The following is a 24,133-nucleotide window of genomic DNA, read 5'->3' on the forward strand; positions in this document are numbered from 1 at the left end:
ATGAGACGGTGGGGGGGGGGGGGCTGCTTTCCCTTGACCCCCTCTGAACACGCTGTATTTGCTCTCTTGTCGGAGCAAATAACGGCAGACTGTTTGCTGAAAGTGGCCATGTGAAGCCGTTGAATATAAAAGTGCACCGCAGGCCCGCAGTCTCCTCAGCTCCATACTAATAAGAGGCGTTCTCTCCTTTCTCCGGCCTCCCTCCCTCCCGCGCTTTTAACGTGTCATGTCTCGGCTTACATTTGGCCGCTGCGACTTGCAAATCGCAAAACGAGCGACAACTCCTGGCTGAAAAGGCAAAGCGGCGTTAAACGACTCCAGACGCTGAAAGGAGGCCTTCGATTGGAACACAAAGCTGCCTGGTGAAGATAAGCTCGCCGCCTCGCATTCATTAAAACGAGAAGGAAAAGAACGTCTCCCAAGAATTTGGGGGGGGGGCGTTGCTGTCTGCTCATTTTAATATGTGACTGAAGATTAACGTGTGCGGTAGAGCAAACTCCAGGTTGGAAAATATCAACAGATGATAAGCCTAACCTTTAACCCAAACAATGACGCTAACCCTGTACGCAGGTGATTAGTGTCCCTAACACTAGCCCTAAACCTACTCTAATCCCAAACCCCCAACTATAACGTTACCCTAGCCCAGACATAACCCCAAACCTACCCTTAACCGAAACGGAAACCTACCCATCCGTCCATCCATCCATCCATCCATCCAGCCGGGTCGGCATGGCGTCTTCTGTCAATCGGACTGACGTTTCTGTTCCCCCGCAAGCTGAAGTTTGCAGTGTACAAGAAGCAGGATGTTATAGTACAGGCTGCGGTATACTTAGGATCAACTGCATTGGAAGCTAAGACGTCCACTTCCCTCCTCCTCCTCCTCCTCCTCCTCCAAGACATGTTCTCTGAAGTTATTCAAGATACCTCAATCGGCATGGACTCTTCTCCTGATCTGTGACGAGAGTTTCCCTTTCCCTGCTGTTTGACGTTTGCAGTCTACAAGCAGGATGTAGTTGTGGTATGCTCAGGTTTCCCTTTCCCTTTGTGCGGATGTTTGCTGTATCCAGGCGGGATGAAATAGTACACGAACCCTTACTCTCACCTTAACCCTGACCCCAGCCCCAAACAGATGTACAGATGACCCCAAAGCTAAAAGTTGAGAAATATGTCCAGATGATTCGAGTCCCTGACCCTTACCCCAGCCCCAAGCATATTTTAGCCCTAACTCAAAATCGAACACGAACCCTAACCCTCCTCTTAAATTTAAATCTTAACCTGATTTGAAACTGAACCTCCACCACATCTTTGTAAAGGCAGAAGTTTTGATACAGCTCCTGTCAAATTCAATGTTTGCCTTGTTTTGTTTTTTTTTTTTACTCCTGTGTAGCAACAGGAGGAACACCCTGTTGACCTTGTTCGGTTATTTGTTTTCTCACTGGAAATACGGACCTGCAGTGTCGACGATTCAAAGTGATTAACGTCGATAAATGCGTGTCAAATAACCAGCTGCCTTTATACAACAAAAGCTGCTGTGCTAAGCTATTTCGCACAGTGTGCTCACATGTAATATAATACACAAAAAAGGGAATCCCAGCGGAATGACGAAAGAGATCGGTTTCGCATTGAAAAAGCGCCGGATGGGATTTTTTGCGAGAACAAAAAGCTCGGCGTGGAAGGGGAGCCGATCGGGAGAGGCGTGCAGCGGTTTTGCAGCGTTCCGGGTTTAACTGTGAAATTGTACCTCATGCAGCCTCCCCTCTTCGAAGGTGCAAGTGCAAAAAATGAAATGCGCCCACCCGCCCCCTGAAGGGCAACTTGGGCGAATGGAACAGAGCCACCCCGCTCTGACAGAACCTTCTCGCCCACGGCTCATTGGCCACTGATAACCTCGTAACAATTAGGCGCTCATTAAAACGGCTCCAGGTGACGACTTGGAGAATTAAGGAGACAAACACAAGTGCCTTGTTGACACAGACCTGCTTGCTGAACACGGTTTTTTGTTTTTTTTGCTTCCCACATGTAAAACCTAAAATCAAACCAAGTTTAAATGTCAAATCGAAGCCAAATTTTTTGGGTTCTTTTTCTGACAAGATAGTTCTTCTCAATAAGATATGAAAACATGTTTCACCCAAAATGAAAAATACAGGGCAATCATTCCATAGACATAGGTCGTGTAAATATACTAGTTATAAGACATCGGTGGGTTTACTTGTTTTAAGAAATCTTGCCAAGTCAAATGTTCCTGTTCTATTGGCGGATAGTTTTGCTTCCGTGAAGTATTGTATTCCTCATTTCATTCCTTTTTTTCCCCTCATTTTTAAGCCCAGTTTTTTGTCGTGCAATTGCTTCTTAACTGGCTCATTTTGAACTCCTCACACTGCAAAGCTGGATAAGCCCAGACACGGTCGAGTTGACTTCACACTGCGAGAAATTCTTCTAGGGGGGAGGGGACGAGGGGACGAGACGGACTCTGGACTTTTTTTTTCTTCCCTCTACCGAGGGGGTTATGTTTTTACCTCCGTTTGTTCATGTGTAACTTCCAGTTTACCGTTTTAAAGTCTTGACTTGAATTCAGATTTGATTTGATTTTTTAAAACATGAAACAATGGCTTCATGTCAATCTGCTCCGGGCAAATGGATTTCATGAGTTCAACTAAAAAATATAAAACCGAGCTGACATTCGATTTGTCCTTTTGTGATTTAACCCTTGAGGGGGTGATCCTGTCTCAGGCAAATAACCCACTAGTCCACCCCGCCCCATCCGCTGCGGGGCCAATACCGAGCCCGGCTTTCGTTACCATGACGACGAGGGGAAGACGTGGCAGCGCCGTGCTCAGGCAATTCCATTTTTTTTTTTTTTTTTTTTAATCACAGCAAAACCAGTTGCCACCCGTCGGCCACTCGTGAAAATCTGTCGCTGAACCCCACACGCTGTGCGAAGGTTCACTCGGTTTCGGCCGCGTCAATTGGTCTGCGGCGGGTATGAGGGATACATTTTGTACAACACGGCAGTTCGATGATGACCTCCGCATTGGAATGTTTTGGAAGCAGGAGGATGCAAAAATCCAAACAAACCGAATGAAGAAGCCATTAGTTTTTAGTGAGAGTCTGGAAAAAGGTTTTGGGTCACCCAGAACATTTCAGCTTTTCCAAGAAAACATACTGTTGCATAGCCACGTTGGGGAAAAGCACTTTTGTTTCCCACATTAACAACGTACAGACCGATTCTGATTCTGATTGATTGCTGTGAACCAGGAAGTAGTTTTATGACTAACAAACAAATGGACAAAGATACACAAGTAAGGTTTTAAGCCGAAGCCTAATTTATTATTATTATTTTTTCCTTTTTTTTTTTTTACTGTTGTTCACAGTTCAACCTTGGTATAATCTGTTTTCAAGCCATCTGAGTGGATGCATTCACAGTCTCGCTGAAACACTCAAGCTTGGTACTTGCCGTGCAGGTGAAAACGAGAACTTTATTGAGACCTTTGCTGCTGTCAGTTCTGATTTGCAGGGCACCGTCTTCATTGTCGTCTTCAAAACATGACTCCCCCATCACTTGTGCTCTGCTTGTCATCGGACGAGAGAGCTATTCGGCAGAGCGCGACTGCAAAACAGCTTTTTTTTTTTTTTTTTTTTACCTTCACCCCCACGTTAACGATTCTGTTCGGCGGCTCGAACAGCCGAAGGGTTTCGAGGCTGTCGCGTATTTTTAGACGTGCTGAGAAGTGGGACGCGCGAACAAGCCCACAGTCGCCCCTTTTTCTTTTTGTTTTTTCGACTCCCGTACAGATAATGAAAGCGGTGCAGGCGAGCCCTCAAACACATCCAGAGGCGGACGAGGATCCCCCGCAGGCCTCCGCTACCCGTCTGATCCTCCGCCAGCACGCCGGAGCCGTCCCGTCAGGTGACAGGAAGCGGCTCCACGCATGGAAAAACCACAAGCAACGGAGCATCTCCTCTATCTTTCATCTCCTCTGACTGCCTTCACCTCCCGCGTCTCCGCGAGAGAGACACGGCTTCCCATTCGCTGCGCTGATAGACGAGGAGGAAGAGGTCCGCAGCAGGATCTCTCGAAGGCTTTCATCAACACCTTTTCTGAGATAAGAGTGGCCCTAACACGAGGACGCGCCGGATCCTACCGTGTTCGGGCCTGTACCAACACTTTGCTTCCCGCTGTGCAACATTTTACTCGGCTTACTGAAAATCCCACGCGTTTCGATTGCAAGCATTTCCTGCCTCACGTCATCGCACTTCTAATCAAAGGAGAGCACAGCGTGAAATCAGAGGCGCTTTTCATCAATGTTCAGGCTGAGAGGAAGCGGCGCAAGCACCCGCTCCGGTTCTGGCGGATGGCCTCACGGTGGATGTTTAGAATGCATGAAGTCGGGTGTAGTCATCTATTCATTTTCTACACAGCTATTCCTGGTCAGGGTCAAGGGAACACTGGAGACCTTGACTTTGTTTACATTTACACTGCGGGTCCAAGTGCCCACTTTTGATATTATGCTGATATCCATTTTCTTTTCTTTTCTTTTTTTTTTTTTTTTTTTTGAAAGGATGGGACTAAAATCGGCATAATTGTCTATGAGGCCATGGACCGAATTCAAAAACTATATCCGGGACATCATTTGATATTGAATCTTTCATTTCACATTGCATTACAATTTGTAAAAACATGATTTGTAATTGATATTTAGGAAAGCTTTGTTACATGCGCGCGCACACACACACACACACACACAAAAATGCAGCAATAATTTGTGGCCAAAAATGACAAATTTTCCAAATTTTTGTTTGCCAAAAAATTGCATGGAATAGTGAGTGTCCAAAAATGTGTTTGTCCATAATATTGTGTCCACAATTTTACGTTCAAAAGTTTGTCGACAAATATCGACAATATTTTGTGTCCAAAAGCGCTTCCCAAAATTTCATGTCAATAGGTTTGCATCCCAAATTTTGTCTCCAAATTTTCGCGTTGAAAGGTTTGTGATCAAAATGTAAGTGACCGAGCGCTACTTTCTTATTAGCTAGGACTTCGTGGCATCTTAGAAAGAGCATAAATTGCGGATAGCAAAACGGGAATAGGCAGGAGTTCGCTCTACTCGATGAACACAAGATGGCGATGGAGATATAAAGCATTGAAAGTAGCGTTACATGTACCGGATCGTTAGCATTGTAGCTGCATACGTCGTGTCACTGGAGTAAAGACGTGGGGAGGCCTTCTGCCTCAACCATTTGGCTTCAGACACAAAGATGCAAAGACAGTGGACAGAGGATTTTGGTTGCAGGTGGGGTATACCTTGCACTGGTTGCCAGCCGATCGTAGGGCACATAAATAGACAAACAAGCACTTTAAATTAGCCCAACATTAAGAAGCATGTTTCCGGAATGTGGGAGGAAGTCGGAACACCTGCAGAACACCCACCCAGAGCTCAGATTCAAAATCCAAACCGCAGAATTGTGAGGCAGATGTGCTCACCACTCAGTCGCCGTGCAGCACTACAGATGGCAGCAATACTAGTATGAAATGATATGCAACAGTGATGTAACAGCTAATGAGTCTACAATGAATACTAATAACTGTAACATGTAGACCGGAGGTTGGCTTCTTTTCCAGACAACATCGTTGGGGATATATCAAACATTCCGACATCGTGGGGAATGCACGTTGTCCCTCGGGGGGGGGGGGCGGCGTCACCGCACTTGTCAGAGTCTCATCAAGCGGGCAAGAGGCGAGTCCAGCGCTTCACTTCATCCTCAGAGGAGCAAATTGGAACACAAAGCCGCAAAGAGAGACGATGACGACGAGACAGACGTCTCGGCGAAGACGGCTGCAGTCGAGTCACACTCTGATTCCCTGCTGTTATTTCTGGGGAATTTCTCAACGAGACACTAATTAATGTTCCCAAGAGAGGTGTGAATTATTTGTCAAAGACGAGGAGCTGGAACAATTTCTAGAGCTGAACTCTACTGTGCAGAAATCAGAAGAGTTGGGTGGTGGCATTACGAGTGGGAGGGTTTCAACACTTCCATTGGCCTTTCACCCGAGACATCTAAAGCGAGGTACACGCATTCGGGTAATCGGGCTAATCGTTCAAAGTCAGCAAGGGCCTGCTTCGCGGGGCTTTCGGAAAGATCCGAATCGGGCCGTGCCACGCACTCCGTCAGTGTGACGTGCAACGGAAGCGTAGCCAATCAAGAAGCTCGCTGAAGCTAGCGCTGTTGTGCCAGACACAAACAAAAGACAAACTGGTTGTGTTGAGTGTTTGTATAACGCAAATGACCGGAAGAAGAGTTTGCAAACATAACGTAGTTACCAGATGAGCAGTTAGCCTCGCTGCTTCTCTGTCTTCGTCTTAGGATGCGCGCGGCGGCACGCTGCCTCTCACGGGCAGTCTCGCTACGATGACCGACATCCGGTTTGGCGTAACAGACCCTTTTTGCGTTGAAAGCAATTTTCACCATTGAGGGCGCTGCCGCTGCCATTGCCGCACAGCTAATGATCTGAATGCGGGAAGCTGCAACAGCTGACGTGTACTTTGGCAATGTACTGCTTCGGTGAGCACGGTCGAATAAACGCTGGCTCAACCGCAGTCGCTTTGACACTGATCATCTAAGGATGCTTTTTCCAGCTTGCTGTCGTGTGTGTGTAAGGTACCGATATATAAAAAGAGGAGTTGAATTCGATCTGCCAATTAGTATCAGAGGCGAAGCAGGCAGTACACAACCTGTGTGTAAAGGGATAACGGCAAGTACAAGAAACCGAAGTGTAAGGATAACGGGAAGGCTAGCAGCTGAGACTCACTGGCCACGCCATTTCGGATGCTGGTCCTGACATCGACACACATTTAATTATCTGAATGCGAGAAGCCGCAACAGCTAACGCGCACTTGTGCAATGACCTAATTTGGCAAGTTCTGTCTGAAATACAATTCGACTCGACAGTTCATGCCAGTTTGGCAGCAGGCAGTATGAAAGGAGTGAAAATAAATTCCTGTCTCTGCACCTTTTACCAGATCCTCATCACATCGTAATGAGCTCCTCCATGGACCACGCAACACTTCTTTACAAAGTGCTGCAGAAGTCTCTGAAACCTGTGAAAAATGTCATTAAAACAACAAAGCCAGTGGTGCCCTAAGACTTTAGCGCAGCACTTTTGAGCATTCCTATACTATTCCATTGTTTTTAACATTCCGATGTGCCTGAACATGTTCGAAGTGTTCTGATTGCATCCTGTTGCCATGGTAGAAAGACAGACAGAAAGAAAGAAAGAAAGAAAGAAAGAAGACTCCTGGCTGGCCTTGAAGCGGGTAGCTCCCCCCACCCCGGCCCTCCCCATTCGTCTTAGCTTTTCTCCCAAAGAAGAGGAATTTTCTCCAAAGTCGGCGCTTGAGGTTCTCCTCAGTTCTGCTCGAGCGATATCCTAAGGCGGGAATGACGGCACGTGTCATTATCATGCAGGGAACAAGCCCGGGCCTGGAGGACTCAAACCGTGGCACACTGACTTTTGTAAGTTCAAGACGGAGGCCGGGAAAGATTTACCCTGCTGGTGAAACTGAGGGCATGTCAGTTCAAAAAGGCCTGAGAATGCGTACAATGGTACCCGCAGTATTTAATTCGACTAATACAAGAAGCTACAATGGAAGTCGACCACTGATTTTTTTAAAAACGTCTCCCATGAAAGATAATGGAAATGTAAAACTGTCTCCGTCATGCAGTCAGTAATCACATTCACAAGTCAGACACAAAATAGTTGAACTGTTTCCATCCATCCAATTTCGAGAACACTTCTCGTCATCGGGGTCACCGGTAAGATGGAACCTATCCCAGCTGGCTTCGGGCGAGAGGCAGAGTACACCCTTGGACTGCTTGCCAACCAATCACAGGGCAGGTACAGACAAACAAGCTTTCACACCCACAGTCACACAAATGGACAATTTAGACTTCAATGAATCGAACGCAGAACACAAACAGAAAATCCAGCTACACATGACGTTACCAACTGCGCAGCAAAGAAAGTCACAGTTAACTGTCGTAAAAGTCTCGAAGTTGTCACCGTCACAATCATTTACAAAAACTATTCTTGTGACTTTGTCGACCGTGGAGCTAGCGCTTGCGTCAGCGCTTCCAACCAAGCAACTTGGTGCAACTTTTTTTTGGGGGAACTTGAGAGGCATAATTGTCCCGAAAACGCTGGGAGAATACCGAATTGGGGCGTACGGCTTTTATAGGTCCCACTGTATATAAAAAAAAAATATTAGTATTATTATTATTTTTTTTTTTTTAAAGATTGCAAATCAGTTTTATTATCGTTGTTTTCTTTTTGCGGTGGTGTAGAACTACACAAGGGAAAAACACCTGTCGGTAGTTGTACACCGGTGCAATAATAATAAAAAAAACATATTGCTAAATGAATACCTCTCCGAATCATTCAGTTCATTTTATTGCGCGGTGTATATTGTGACTTGGCTGTGATACATCCCCAAAATTTTGGGGGCCGTAAAATGAATGAAAAGTAATCTGCATTCATAACAGAGAAGCGGAATCGTAAAACGAACAGACATCTGCTACAACGTGAAATGAGCCGGAATGAAAAGAGTTAATTCATAATCGAGCAATAAACCTCTCAGCCGAGATGTGATTACTCACTAGTGTGTGTGTGCGTGGGTGGGATGGGGTGGGGGGGGGGGTCATAAACGAAGGGGTTTGTTTCATCTTAAACTCGGGGAAATGACATTGTTTGGAGTCTGTTAGGCGTTGATCCATTTCTCACGCTCACGCCGCTGCAGCTGCAGCTTCTTTGGCAGCCCGCAAATCACGAGCGCATCAAAGGTGCAATAAAAAGGAAGTCGCTGACAAGCCGGGCCCGTTCGTTCGCCAATGAAAGCTGCTGAGACCACAAATGAGTTTTTTTTCTGCTGTAAGGTGCACGGAAGCAGCAGCTTTGCATTCCCATACGGAATCCGGGTGAGTTGACAGTTAAGTAAGTCATTGACAGATCGGCGTTGATCACGAGATGATTGATCAATCGTGTGGAATCGGATCGGTTGAATGTTCACATCACCCACATTGTTGGGTTGTGTAGTTGAAAACAGTCGCGACATGTAACGACGACAGAGAAGAAGCAATGAGTGTGCTGCCTAAACCGGTTGCCTTAAAAAAAGAAAAAAGAAAAATCAACAAATGAAGCTTTTTACTTGAGTAACTTACCTTGTATGTAAAGTTCATTAGAATTACATTGACAGCAAAAAAAACAAACAAACATGCGGGACCATTTCAAAGCAAACAAATAACTTCCTAAATTAGCCTGGCGGTGGATTTTGCTGCTGAACTGCGACTCCGTCGAACAAGAATCAACAGGCTGCTGCTACTTTATTTTTGTACACGTCAACTTCTCTGTTTGAAGTTGCCTTTGTTTCTCCAGGCTGTTCCCCATTTCTTCAAACAAGTCATTTAAAGGGAAAATTGACTTTTTAATCTGCCCACCCATCAAAGCTGAAATTAAACAACCAAGTCAACCTTTTTGTGAGTTCATTATTTTCCAAAATGTGTCCTTGTTTTACGATTGCGTTCTGTTCCTACTGCGGCGACGTCGCCCAAATTTGTTCTCATGTCGAGACGTGCCGTAGTCTATTACCAACCTATGCTAACGCAGCGCTACAATCATAATTACAGTAGCTCTAGGAATATGAAAAATAGGAAAATAACCTATATCGAATTTAAAGAGCTTAACACATTCACTGCCATTGACGGCTTTAGAAGTTAAATATCAATGTTAACTGGGAAGGCTGTCGCCGCATTGTAGAACAGTGAGCAAAGTAGTGATGTGTCAGTCGCGAACGAAACGGCGCAACGATGAGAGCCGGCTCATGAGTGGCAGCCGCTTTCGTCATTCACTTAGGAGAGAGCCTGCACGTGATTGGTCAATATGTGTGGAATGTGTGGCGTCGTCTCTCTCTCTCTCTCTGACTGCGCCGAGGAGAGATGGGCAACAGCACATAGGAAGTAAAACGAGTGACAAAGCGAGCAAGGGGCCATAAGAGAAAACACAAACTTGCTGGTAAGGAATAGTTGGGAAAATGAGGGATAGCAGGAAAAGGAGTCAAATCTGGGCACATTTAAACGTTATTGACAATACAGAGGCAGTGTAAAGTCTGCAGGGGGAAAAAAATCTCTTATCGATCTGGCTGCACAACCTGCTTAGGCACCCTTCCGTCCAATGAGAAGAATACAAGAGAAACATTTGAACCTGGTATTAATGAAGGTTCCAGTGTAGAAACATTGCAAGATTGTAGAAATGTCAGAGATGTCCTTCTGAGAGAAGGACATCTTCTCCAAAACAGCAGACAACAAATCATTTACGACAGAAGAAACCAGATCAGCTCCTCAAAGCTGAGACACTTGCTTTCTCAATACCAATCTTAACTATGCTACCGGAATGCAGATTTGTTTTCTTTTTGTTTTACATATTTAAAATTAGATTTTGTTGCGTGTGTCTTGCAGTGATTCTGTGTCGTTTCACTTTTAATTTGTTTCATAGAACAAAATGAAAAGCTTAAAATATGTATTAGTTCGACTCTAAATAGTTAGGTTTGTTTTTATGTTTACTTTTATTGTAGCACCAAGTAACGTGAATAAATAAAAGCATATTTTTATAAAAAAATTATAACGGAAAATATTGCACATTTCTACATTGGTATGCATAATTATTGCTGTGTAATAAATTAATTTAAGTAACAAAAAATATGAAGAGCCGTTCGGGAGCCGGAAGAGCCGGCTCTTTTTAGTGAGCCGATCCAAAAGAGTCCGTTCTCTAAAAAGAGCCGGAATTCCCATCACTAAAGTAGAAAACTGCCATTGAGCAACACGGCGCCTGGAGTGTCTGTCCTACAAAACTAACAAGCTTGTAATCCTTTCTTTCTCATAAGCAACGCAGCTGTCGCACAGGAATAGCTCTGTAATCATCTCCCAGCTGTTTTACAAGCAAACACAGAAAAAGGTGGCGCGGCCATGTCATTTCCCCCAAGTTGACGGCATTTTTTTTTTTTTTATCCCCCACGCGTATAATTCCCATCGTTGTCGCCAAGGACGCACGAATGTCACACACAGCAAGATAAGCGCGAGGAAGACAATTGAATTAATAATAGCGTAGAAAGGCACAAAGAAAATGCAGAATCATCACCGACTGACGCTGCGAAGGTGATATAATACCACACACACACACACAAAGTCTATATGGCTTCACACGTATGCATGTAAATTCCTGCCCACCCATAATGCTGCTGTGATCCGGCACGCTAAGGAGAGGCAGATAATCCCCTCCAACCTTAGGGGGGGGGTTCGACAGGAGGGCGGATTTAAGTGGGCCACAAGGCGTCACAAGCATTTACACAATGATAAATTTGATCATGGTCACAGCAGGCATTATTGCGGTCGGGAACGCTTCAGGGGGATTCAAAACTCGGCGGACACTACATTAGGTACACCTGCACAAGCTAATCATCGTATATATATATATATATTAATAGATATATGATGCAATAGCTGCTGCGGCTTCTTGAATTATAAAATGATAATACAAATATTGTAATGTAGAAAAGGACACAATTTATCAATTTTGTTTTATATTTGTAAAATAGTTCATTAAATATATATGTATGCATATAATATAGGAAAAAAAATCCCAACTGTTAACCATTTTGAAATGTATAACATATTTCTATTGTAAAATATATAATACAAAAGATGTTGGGGCATCTTTAGATTTTACAAAAATAAAATAGAAAATAAAGCTTCCAATTATTGATTTTTACAAAATATTTGATAATAAAATATATGATTAAAAATATATATCATAATCAGATATTGCAGATGACACAAAGAACAAAATTCATACATTTTGTACATATTTGTATTGCAAAAAAAAAAGTCTTCTTTAGATAATGCAAATAATATAAAGAACAAAATGTATATTATTTACAGAATATTTATAAAATATTTTTATTCAATAAAATATAGAACAGCCGCATTTAGGTCATTCTAATATTATGGGTGGGGGGGACGACTAAATACTGCATACAATACATTAACCACTTTGGCTTCTCGCATTCAGATTAGAAAAATAATAGAGAAAAGAACAAAATGTAAAAAACATTTATTTATGCTTTTAAAAAGTTTTTTTGTGATATATATATATATATATATATTATTTTTGTGATATATATATAGAGAGAGAGAGAGAGCGAGAGAGAGACAGATACACTCTATATATCAGTCTATTGCATATTCCATTGTATATTAAAAATAATATATAAAGGAATTTTTAAAGAACCAAAATGATTAATTTGACATCTTTTAAACATTTTTACTGAAAAAATATACAACATGATATAATCCTTCACCATGCTGATGATTGATTTACGTATGCGATGCACTTACTTGACAAGCATCGCAAGCCAAATAAAAAGCGCGTCTGCCAGTAACGCTGACTGACGGCATCAGAGCAGATGAAAACACTTTAGTGGGTCAGTCCGGTCTTGCGTGTGAGTTCAGGTAAGCTCACCTGAATGCCCCACAACGGGGGTGGGCTAAGTAACCTCCTGACGGGTTACACAGACGCACGCAGCGAGAAACCACAAGTCCTTTCCCTAAGCAGGATACGTTTATAGCCATTAAGCAGCCTTTCATCACTTCTACATCCAGCTGTGATGTTTTTACAAAAACAGTACACCCCGTCTGGCCCCCCCAGCCTCCCCATCATCCCGCCAACACACTCGCGCACCCGGCAAGAGTTGCCAAACCGGAGGATTTAATGAGAAGATCAGGTGGGATGAAAAAAACGAAAACCCAAAAATAAACCTGCCCAGTGGTCGTCATTAACGCGCGTGCAATTCCTGTCTGTGGTGACTCGTTCAAATATTTGACAGGAGCGACAAACAGCGGCGGCCAACATGAGCAGCTGTGCGGAAAGGGGACATGGAAGCAAAGCACCCAAAAATATTACATAGATATATATATATAGATAGAGAGAGAGAGAGAGAGAGAGAGAGAGAGAAATTCAAAAGAATCCAAAACCAGGCCAGAAACGTTCCATTGGGCTAGCATTAAATTGCCACTGTTTACTTTGATTTTCTTCGATTCATTTGCTAAGAAACATATCAGGAATTATTTTTTTGGGGGGGGGGCGGGGTGGGATTTTTAATTGAAGATCACTGGCCTGTTCTTTGAAAGTCTTTTCTTACCGATATTATGCATTTTATAACAAAAAGTCTGCTTGCGTGTGTCGCTCGGTGCAAACATATTTTAGGAGTCTCGTCCTCTGCAAATGGGCCAGTTGTAAGACACGATGCCAAAAACACGTAATTAGCGAGGGGTTGACTTCAAAGCTTTAAAGTCAAGTCGACTCATCGGTTCAACTCCTAACTCTTTACTCGGGAATTCGTCCAATCAGAAGCGGGTATCCGAATCAGATCTTTGACACTAAATATTTTGCCTGCAACATCTAATGTGGGCGGATCGTGGCGTCCAAGCTGAGCGATACTCTTATTTCTAGAATTGCAGCTCGAGCACAGGATGTCATTAGAAATGCAAGGTAACCGCAGATCCTGTCATACAAAAACATTTATTAATTCAACTCCAATGGCATATACACAGCAATTACCGGTTGACAGCAAGCATTCCCGACACGCTGCTAAGCGCCACGCTTCATTACAGCCGTCACGCTGACATAAAAACTCATTTCAATCTGATATATAGTCGAACGCCTGCACGAAGACACCCGAGCGAGACGGGTTGGAGGGGGTGGGGAGGTGTTTTCCTCAGATGAAAATTGACAGCCTACTAGAGGCTCCGTCTTGGGATGCAGGGCGGCCACATAGCACGAGTAAATCTTATTACGGAAAAAAATAAAAAGGTTCCTTCACGGCCTCATAAGCTGCAGTGGAGTCAGCGTTTAAGTGCGAGTGGACAGGCCACACCGCCGAACTTACCTCCATAAAGCATCTGCCCCTTAAAAAAATTGGCTTTTCAATCTTTTCGGTGCCCCACACCCCGAGAAATATGCTTTTTCACACGCCCTACAAAAGCCTTAGGAATACAAGAACGTGTGACGATAAAAGCATTTTCAACGGTGGCGGCAGCACTTCATACACAGTACTTCTTACCCCACGCCCCTGACCGCGTGGACAACTTCGCCGAGCAATTCGGTTTGCGGCGCTTGTCAGAAGCGAACACAAATGGCGAGACTCATTGCATTGACGTGATTGTGTTTCAAACTCATCGTCACCGGAATTGTGATTGTGGGAAAACACACAATCACAATTCCGGAAATAGGCACATGAGAAAGGAAAGGTTTCATTGCATACTTGATCTGTAGGCAGACACTGCCGAAAGCAAATTAGGTGTTTCCAAACAATTCAAAAGTCAATTCATTCACATCTAAGTGCAATTTAGAGTTTTCAATGAACCTAACATTGAAGAAACCAGAGGACCTGCCCAGGTAAAAAGTCCATTTTACTCGGGCAATATAACTAACTATCTTTTTCGACTTGTATGACAGTTTTGATTTTCTCCTTTCGGTAAAATTGTGTCAAAATGGGAAAAAAAAAAAAAGAATAATAATCTTTTGAATTAAAAAAAGTGAAGAAGAAGTGACAGAAGACGAAATCAATCAGGGGATCTGAACGAACTCCAAAGTCTTTCTATTGGGCACCACGAGCGACTATTGGCGAGTTTGTCAACCTGGCAGTCATTGGCGACGGGAACGGGCACGCAGGGGGCACCGCCGGGGTGCACGTGGGAACGAGGGGGCCCCGTTAGAGCGCATCCATTGTGCGGCCCGAAGGACGCGCAGTCGGGCACGTCGCTTCCGCTAATCACCAACACCGACGTGCTCGCGTCGCCTTCTTTTTTTTGCTAATCGCAGAGCCGCAGCGTGAACATCGAGTGCGGACGGCGGACGCCGGAGCCAAGTTCTTCAAAATGTATGTTCCCGGATTCACGACGTCCTTATTTCCCCGCGCGGCCGTACCGAGCTGAAGTAAATCTCCCGCCCGCGCAGAACAATGTTTACACTTTATTCATCAATATTGTACAGTGCGGCTGAAAACGGCTTTTTAGAAATTAAGATCAGCTTCGTGATGCATTTCAACGTTGATGCGGACGAAGAGCGTGCAAGCGGTCCTCGGTCACGAACGCTATGCGGTGTCACGTAGAACAAAAGGAATGCTCACTTGCCGACGTACTTGCTGTTTGGACTGATTTATATTCATGCTCTAGGAATGTTTTTCATTCACATTTTGTTTTTGGTTTTTTTTGTAATGATGACTTTAGTCAGTGATAGACGACGGCGCGTTCCCACTTATGGACAAATTTACGTCGGGTTGAACACTTGCCTTCCCTTTTTCTACCGGAGTGAGATGACCCGGAAGGACTTGGAGGAAAAGGTTGTTGCAATTTGAAAAAGGCTTCGTGAAGGTGCCTCAATGCGACCTTTCACCCACCTCCTGACGAATCGTCACAAAAGGAAGCTACCCATGATCCTTTACGCCAGCGATACTTCAAAGTTTATCGGCTCGTCACGCAGATGCTCGAACGTGCAGAAGCAAAAGAAAACACAAATCGCATGGAAATGATGCTACAAAACCATATCTTACATTGTTAATATTAGACAACATCGTAATCATGGTTTTAGTGGCCCATAATTTAGGCCATAATAAAATCAAATAACTTCACATTTAATTAAGGCTGCACATCAATATAAGTTTAGCCTTTTAAGTCATTCTCACCGCTGCCGATAATCGGATTGAAATAAATATGACAAGCACGCACGGACGAAAGGAGCAATATTTATCGTCCATCCACCGGAAATAGTCGCTCCACGCTATAAACTTGCGTCGCTGTCACATGACGACGTCGGTTAGGATAAGTCGCGTTCATTTTAAACGGTGCGGCCCCTTCCTGTTTTCCACCGAGGTTAAGGAGAGGTGGATAATGTCGGATAATGCCGTGCGCTCCGCAGCACCGGTGTCGCGGTTCACGCGGCTGCTTTTCATGCGGACAGCTAGGTTCAATTCCTGAGCTCCGAGCCCCAATACCCACCCACTTCCGGTCCCGAGACGGATTTTGAAAGCGTGACCGTTGTCTTAGTAAGGTCATCGGGCGTAAAGACTGTGCCCCCCCCCCCAAAAAAAAAACGACTGACCTGCTGTGGCTACCTTAACGGGACAAGCCGAAAGTCACGACAACGACGGCGTGCACTCCCACTACTTCGGATAAATACGGCATCTAATCAGAAAGGTCAAAACAATGCACAGGGTCCTCAGTTCACGTCGGTCTCGGCATTTGACGTTTCAAGGTTACGAACTGCGCGCAATAAACTACAGTCGTTTGGCGGAAAAACATGTGGTCACACCTCCTGTTGTGTTTGCACATTTGGTACACGCAAAAAAATGGTCCTGGGTCAGTGTGACCCGCCGCATGTTTCCCATTCATGAAAATATGATTCAGTCAATATTTTGACTCGCATGCAAATTCGGGTTCCTTTTCCGCTGTGGGAACGGAACCCCGTCGCAAAGCGTCAACCGTCACTTACCGCTGTCTTCGATAGAGAAATGGAAGATGTCGTTCGTGGCGTCGTCGCCCTTCCTCAGGATGTAGCAGATGCTCATGTCGTTGATGTCCGCTAACAAAACAGAGATGCAAGAATATCAATCTTTTCGGTTTTGCCCATTGAAATGTGCTTTAACGCCGATATGCGTGGGCTCAATAAAAGGTTGGGGGGAAAACTGCACTAGCTCAATTGAAGTGTAGTGCGCGACATGCCGCCTCCACAATTGAAAAAGCTTTTCGTCTCTTTCCTAGTGCTCAAGAAGAAGCCGCTCGCCTTGTCGCAACGCCGTAGTTCTGCCCCCGGTGGTCATGTTGGCCATCGAAGTGTGCGTAAATACATTTCAAAGCGTGACAGGAAATATGCTGTACATGCATTTGACTCCACAAAGACCCTTCAATCATATAAAAAATAGATGACGCCCTATTTCTGGGCCTCCATTCTTGCTCGACGGTCCACTTTCATAGCTCAGACTCTGTACCGATATGAGGTCTAGGCGCATTGCCGTCTTCAATATTTGATGGTCAAGCATTTTCCCTTCAAAGAGATCGATACAGAGAACCGCATCTCTGCGTTTTTCAAAAAGCCCAGGAGACAGCGTCTTTATTTACTGTCTGTTTACTCGTGAAATATTGAAGAGGCCTCTCGGGGAACGCAGTGACTCGGTGAATAAAAGCCAGCGAGTGGCTGCACATGGCTGAGTTTGCATGAAGCGTGCTTCCAGTTTGCAAAAATCAGCAGTGCGCCGTGACCTCCACTCTCCCTTTGACATATTTGCCAGTTATTTATCGCGACACCTGGAAGCCGCCTGTCTGCTCGCACGAAATACATCACCAATATGGTACAAATCACCTACAGCACTTTCCCCTTAAATGTAATCTATTAGGCTCTCTTTCAAATTCTCCTGTGAGATCCAGGGCTGCCTGAGGCGCCGGCATATTTCATCGCTCTTAATAGGCGAGTCTCTCGAGCGAAAACAACAACAACAAAAATCCTTCAGCATTTTTTCGGCCATTTTTTTTAAAAGGGAACATTATGGAAAAGTCACTTTTGAATCGCTTGCACGCAAATTGCTGGGCGACTGGCAGGCGACCGGTTCAGGGTGTGGTCCGCCTTTCAGCCCCGAGTCAGCTGGGATTGGCTCCTAATCGGGATAAGCGGTGTTGAAAATGGATGGACGGATGGACAAATTGCTGGGTCTCTGCAATGACTGCCCATTCATCAATTTGGAAATGTTCAAGCCACTGTCGGAAACCAAAAGGTGAGCCGGGATGCATTGAGTGACATATGGCATCGCACTTGACTGCTCAGAGAAGTTGCCGACACCGCAAGGAGTGTATTTGTTTTTTGGCGGGGTGTCTGCTGCATGCGCCGCATGCACAGATCCCCGACATGAATTGACAAATATACAAACAGTATGGACTTGTGTATGAAGTGCTGCCTCCGTGAGTGAAAATATTTTTCGTTTCTTTATGGAAGCTCACTTTTTGTTTCCACCATCTGGGTCCCCTCACTTACTTATGTACTTGCTATTTTTAATTCAGCTTGTTTCATATTTATGGCCTCGAAGAAGTTATTTTCATACAAATATTGACAGTTCGACCGCGTTAAACTTCATGGGAACAGAACTCCATCGTATAGCAAGGACGAAGAATGTGACAGACATGCAAAACAAAGCGCCTCTTACCTTGTGTGAAAGTGGTGATGGTGGCGTTTCCTTTTCCTGTGTTGATCAGGTAGCCATGCTTCGGTGCGTTGGTAATCCTGAAGAACACAGAACCCTGCGTGCTGTCTCGGTCTTCTGCTCTGAGGGATTTGCTGGTCATCACGAAGCCCAGGCGGCCACCGTCTAGAACCCGCAACGTCGGGGCACCCTTGTTCACCCCGATCTGTGGCACTCCGTTGTCCAAAGGGAGGATGCTAATCTTCATGACCTGGGGCTTTCGGGTCTCGAAGACAGTGTCGGGGAAGAGGTAGAAGTCGGTGTGGGTGCCGTCTGTGACGGTGAAGGAGAAGCTATCCTCTGCGCTCTCGGTGCCGTCATGCTTGTAACTGATCATGTTCTCGTTCAGGTCCTGCTTGGTGAAGGAGGCGACCGGCCGGGTGGCGTTGAAGAGCAGGCGGCCGTGAATGGGGATCTGGGTGACCGTGAACTTCAGGAGTCGGTCCGCCGTGTCTCTGTCCTCCGCCGTTAGCTCGAAAGGCGTGATGAGCTTGTTCTCGCCCTCCGTCACCACCAGGCCGTGCACCGTGACCACCGGCTTTTTGTTGTCTACGTCCGTAATGGCTATGCGGAACGTGCGGAACACGGGGTTGTAGCCGTCGGTCACTTCAAACTCAAAGCTGTCCATTTTGACTTCGTCCTCGGCCGTGTGGATGTAGTAGACTTTGTTGCCAGCCAGCTGAAGCTGCGTGAAGGACGAGATAGGCATTCCAGGCGTGTCCGTGCACTCCAGGTGGCCTCGCACCGGAGCGCGAGTGATTGTAAAAACTAAATGCTCATCCGGGCTGTTGTGATCACTGGTGCTGAGCAGGTCTGTCGTCAGAGTGACCCTGCCACCCTCTTTCAGGGACACACCTTTACTCACTACGTAAGGGAAAACCATGTCAATGCCACCCACTGTAACGTAAAAGTATCTGTCAATCAAAGGGTTGAAGCCGTCCGTCACGTCGAATTTGATGAGGTCGCGAACTCCCTCTTGGCCGTTGTGCACGTAGATGATCAAACCCTGGTCCAAATCTTCCTGGGTGAAATTCATCCCCACGGTTATGTTGTGCAGCATCCCGTTTGACATTGTTTTCTGCAAATACCCCTGACTGGGCACGTAGCGAATGATGTAGGTCAGCGTGCTGTCCTCCGAGTCCAGATCGGTCGCTCTTAAAATGTCACCGTTGATGACTTTCACGTCGCCCACATCGACGTCGAGGCCGTCGTTGATCGCCATCCTGGGCGTCTCGTCGTCCACGGGGATTATCATGACGATCACCGTTTTCTGCACGCGGAACTTTCCGTCGGTGAGGAGCACATCGAAGCTGTCCTGCGTGGTCTCCGAGTCGTCGTGCTCGTACACAACGCTGGAGGCCTCGCTGATCTGCTCCAAGGTGAAGTTGGAGACGGGCACCGTGCCCGTGGTGAGCTGATTGAGAATAAAGCCGTGCGCGGGGGGTCTGGCGATGATGAAAGTGAGCTGATCGGGGGGGACGTCGGCGTCAGCGGCGTTCAAAATGGGGGTGTCGATGACTATGTTCATGCCCTCCATGACGACAAACTCCCTCATGTAAATCTCGGGCTTTTCGTCGTTAGCCGGGACGATGGAAATGGGGAAGAAGTGCCTCTCTGAGAAATTGATGCCGTCAGAGCATCTGAATGTAAACCTGTCCTCCACCGGCTCCGCTCCTCTGTGGATGCTTTGAACGTAGTAAATGTGATGCTGCCGAATGTCCTTGATGGTGAAGGCGCTGACAGCCACGCCGGACCTGGATTTTTCCGAGCCAGGGGCCGGGGAGATATTTTCCACGTAGCCCGAAGTCGGCTGCACAATGATGGTGCACAGGAGGTCTTCGACGAGGGTGTCGATATCGTCGGCACTGATATGATGAGTCCCAATAGCGTTTTTCTCGCCCTCGGGGACGGAAAATAGTTTGCCCACAAAAACCTGTGGGGCCTGGCTGTCCAGTGGTAGAATGGTCACGTGCACTCTGACACCGGTGATCTTATTACCTCCCACCGTCCATTCATCCGACATGTCCGTCAGAGTTAAATTGAAAACATCCTCTTTGGTGGTGAAACCCAATTCGCCGCTGGTGTGAGCGTAGATCACATGGCCGTTGATGATATCGGCCTGGGTGAACACGGATGACGGGAGCCCTCGAACCAGAATTTCACCCAACGACGGCGGGTCCTCCAAGATGAAGGTCAAACGGAGGTCGTCCGTGTCCTCGTCTCTCCCCTGAATGACGCTACTGGTAATTTCAGTGGCCCCGTTCTCCAGCACATCAATAGAGGAGCCAATTGTACCTGCTGGGAGGCTGATAGCCGGGATCTCGTCATCAATTGGCTTCACGTTGATCTTCACTTTGATTGGGACCACGTGGACCCCATCGCTGACATCTATTTGTATTGAGTCTGCTATTGATTCATCCCCGTTGTGTAAATAAGAAACTCGACCGTTGTCAATGTCTTCCGGGCTAAAGGCGTCCCCTCTCGTCATGTCCGTGAACATGAATTGGACGTGGCCATGCAGGGGAGGCTGAGAAACAGTGAAAGAGATCAGTTTGCTGTCTGTGTCTGAGTCTGAGGTGTACAGCTCAGTACTGCTAATGGTATGCGCGCCCCGCTCCAGCACGGTGAATCCAGAGTTGGTAATCTGCGGCGGCTTGTTGTCCACGGGCTTAAGGAATATCGTGAAAACGCCTTCAACGCTATTCCCCGAAACATCCCCCACCGTGTATCCGAACTGCACAATGTGCGTGGTGATTCCCAGCTCCAGGTCAGGCGGTTTGTATGCTATTTTGTGATGGTTGATTTGAGCCTGAGTGAAAGTTGACACTTCAACTTTGGGGTCTTCGGTCAGAACCAGAGCGCCCAGTACAACGGGGCTGTTTTCGTCCGTGTCCGTCGGCGGCCGGGCAACGGCGTATCTGAGGTCGCGATCCTCCGAGTCGAGATCCGTGTAGCGTAGAAACTTCTTCCGCAGGTGCGTGAGCTGATACTCATGCACGGTCATTTGTAGCGTGGCCTCTGGGTGCAGCTCAGGTGGGAGGTCATCCACAGGGAGGACTTTGATAACGAACGAGCTCTCCTCTGACCGGTTGGGAGGGTCGTTGTCATCTTGAACGTGAAACCTGAACTGATCCGTGATCGTGCTGGCGCTGTGTGGTCCAATGTGCTTGTAAAAGACTTTGCCATCAGTCACGTCCCGCTGCAGCCATTCAGTCACCGCCTTCTCGTACATTTCCTCCTCAGTGTTGAACTTCCATGTCGACGGGTCCTCCGGGGCCTCGGCCTGGCGCAGCAGCACCTGCCCGAAGGTGGAAAAGGGGGGCTGGATTGTGAATCGGATGGTGGAGTCCTCCGAGTCGATGTCCGCCGCGCTGAGCACGAGGGAAGAGATGGGCATCATTTGGTTCTTGAAGAGAACCAAACCGGTGTTGGCGTTGACTATCGGCGGCTCGTCGTCGGTGGGAACGACGGTGATGGGGAACAGAAACTCCACCTCATGCGAGCCGTCCGTCATTCGAAAAACGATGTTATCACTGTACGTGTCGCTGCCGTCGTGCTGATAAACGACTTGGCCGGCGTTGAGGTCGGCCGGCGTGAAAAACTTTCTGCCGGAGCCCGGCACGGTTAAGTCCCCGTGCTTCAGGCCGTCAATCACCGCAATTCTGACTTTGTCCAGATTGTCTTCGTCACTGATTTCGAGATTTTGAGAGCTGGACAACGGCCTGGACTGCCCCTCGTACAGCAACTGACCGGTGTTTTTGGTCACCACGGGCGCCAAAGTGTTCATGGGCTTAACGACGATCATGAAAGCGAAAGGGTCCGACACGGCCCCTTCCGTGTCCACCACCTCAAACTCCAGCTGGAAAATCCGTTCACTGTCTGAGTCCACCGCAGGGGGCTTGTAGGCGATCTTGAAGTCTTTGAGGTCGCCCTGGTAAAAGGAGGTCAGGGGTAAATTCCTGTCGTCTGTGCTCACAATGTAGCCCTCCTCGTAGGACAACGGCGACGTGATGTTGAAAATCAACTCGTCGGGGTCCGATTCGGCGTCCTCGGCAGCCAGCATGTCGCCGGTCAGGGCCGTCATGACGAACTGGTCCACTTCCATCATCATCATGGCCACGAAGCTGGGCTTGGGCGGCGTGTTCTCCTCGCCCTCTTTAATCCTCACCAAGATTTGGAAGAACTCCTGCTTGAGTAGGTTGCCCTCCTTGTCGTGCAGCTCCACCACCATGGGGATGTGATCTCTGCTCGGCGACTTCAACGCAAAGGCGTGCCGATAGCGGAGGTCCATCCGGACGAAGTCGTCGCAGTCGGTCATTCCCGTCGCCGGGCTGCTCCCGTCCACCAGGCTTCCGTACTTGGGCAGCACGCCGCCACCGGACAGAGGGGTGACCCTGCACCGCTGCGCCTGCCTGTCGAACGTAAATTCCAAAACACGCCTGTCGACGGGGTTGCTGGTGCCCAGCGGCTTCTCCACGGTGATCGGCAGGTTTTTGGTCAGCACCTCCAGCTGCGTGAAAACCACCTCCACCTCCATCATGAAAGGGATCACAACGGTGTCCGTCTGCGTGTCGTACCTCAGCTGCAGTCTCACCCGGTCCCTGGCTGGACTGCGGGAGCCAAAGTGGGAATACCTGACATCGTGAGGGCCAAATTCACAAGGGAACTTTTTCGGGGTTAGGGCTCCGGGCCTCTGGGACAGGGGGTCATTGTCGAGGACGGTGATGCTGCACCTGTCGCCGGGTCGAACTTGAATCACCAGGTCGTTGATGGGATCGACAAAGACTGACCTCCCCAAAGGCACCCGGATGCCGTTGTTGGCCACCAGCACTGTGTCCTCGGACAGCTCGGACCTCAGCGCGTAGGACAGTCCGTGCTGGTTCCGGAACTCCGCGTCACTCGTTGTTGCGAGGAGGAGCGCCAGGGCGAGAAAAGCGGCGCCAGACGCGTGCGCGCGCGCGCCCGCGGCAGGAGAGATGGCAGCCATTTGGAGCTGCACACAGGAGAGACGCCCTGGAACTTTACGCGCACACGCAACTAAGTTGAAGAGTCGCACAGCCGCCAAGGTGCACCATTCCCCCGCAGCGGCTGCGCACTGGCGAGCCGAACTTCATGCTCGCTCGCAGCTCTTGGGGGGGGGGCAGAGGGCGGCCGCGCCCCCCTCGCAGCCTATTGGCCGCCGTCGGAGAACGAATCTGACTGCTCGGAGGAGATGGGATCCAAACTCATCGCTTATTTCATGACATCCAGCATATTATCTCTTTCGTTTTTTTTTTTTTTTTTTTTTTTTTTAAAAACATATATTCCCTCCACAATCACGCATTGGCCTTCAAGACGCGGCAAAGACGAGTGAGTGGCGAGGAAAAGGTCTGCAAGCGCAATGCTTTGTCTCCCTCTTTTGGCGGCACTTTACCGATGCATCACATTTGCATACAAGAAAAAAGGGGCTGACGAAAGGATCTGCACACGTCAGCCACACTATTATGTACAGCTGCAAAATCGAATACAAACCGGATAAAAACGATCTGCATTTATTTACATGAACTGACTTTCAGAAAAGTAGTCATTTAGCAACAGTTTTATGGTCGCGGTTCAGGTTTGTTGTTCTTCTTCTTATTATTATTATTATTATTATATTTTTTTTTTTAACCCCAAATAAGCAATTGCAATAAACAAAAACAAAAAAATACTGCTAACCCTCTTGTTATGTTGCAGGTCCAATTGAGTTCAACTGTTAAAGTACACTTTTTTTTTTTTTTTTAAATAAGAACAAAGTAATGAATTGAGGAATATAAAAATGA

General features: G+C 47.0%; 1 protein-coding gene across 1 annotated transcript in view; it reads right to left on the reverse strand.

Moving 5' to 3' along the window:
• Positions 1 to 23,568, reverse strand: part of frem2b (FRAS1 related extracellular matrix 2b) — a 77,107-nt gene extending 53,539 nt beyond the window's left edge. Inside the window, exons 1-2 of the mRNA XM_061782340.1 lie at positions 18,297 to 23,568; positions 16,595 to 16,684 (exon numbers count right to left, since the gene is read on the reverse strand). Of these exons, the coding sequence (XP_061638324.1) occupies positions 16,595 to 16,684; positions 18,297 to 23,319 (5,113 nt within the window). The 5' untranslated portion in view covers positions 23,320 to 23,568. The remainder of the gene's footprint in view (positions 1 to 16,594; positions 16,685 to 18,296) is intronic.
• Between the last annotated feature and the right edge of the window lie 565 nt (positions 23,569 to 24,133).

The sequence above is a fragment of the Phyllopteryx taeniolatus genome, chromosome 8 (genome assembly GCF_024500385.1).
Source record: "Phyllopteryx taeniolatus isolate TA_2022b chromosome 8, UOR_Ptae_1.2, whole genome shotgun sequence".
Taxonomy (NCBI): Eukaryota; Metazoa; Chordata; class Actinopteri; order Syngnathiformes; family Syngnathidae; genus Phyllopteryx; species Phyllopteryx taeniolatus.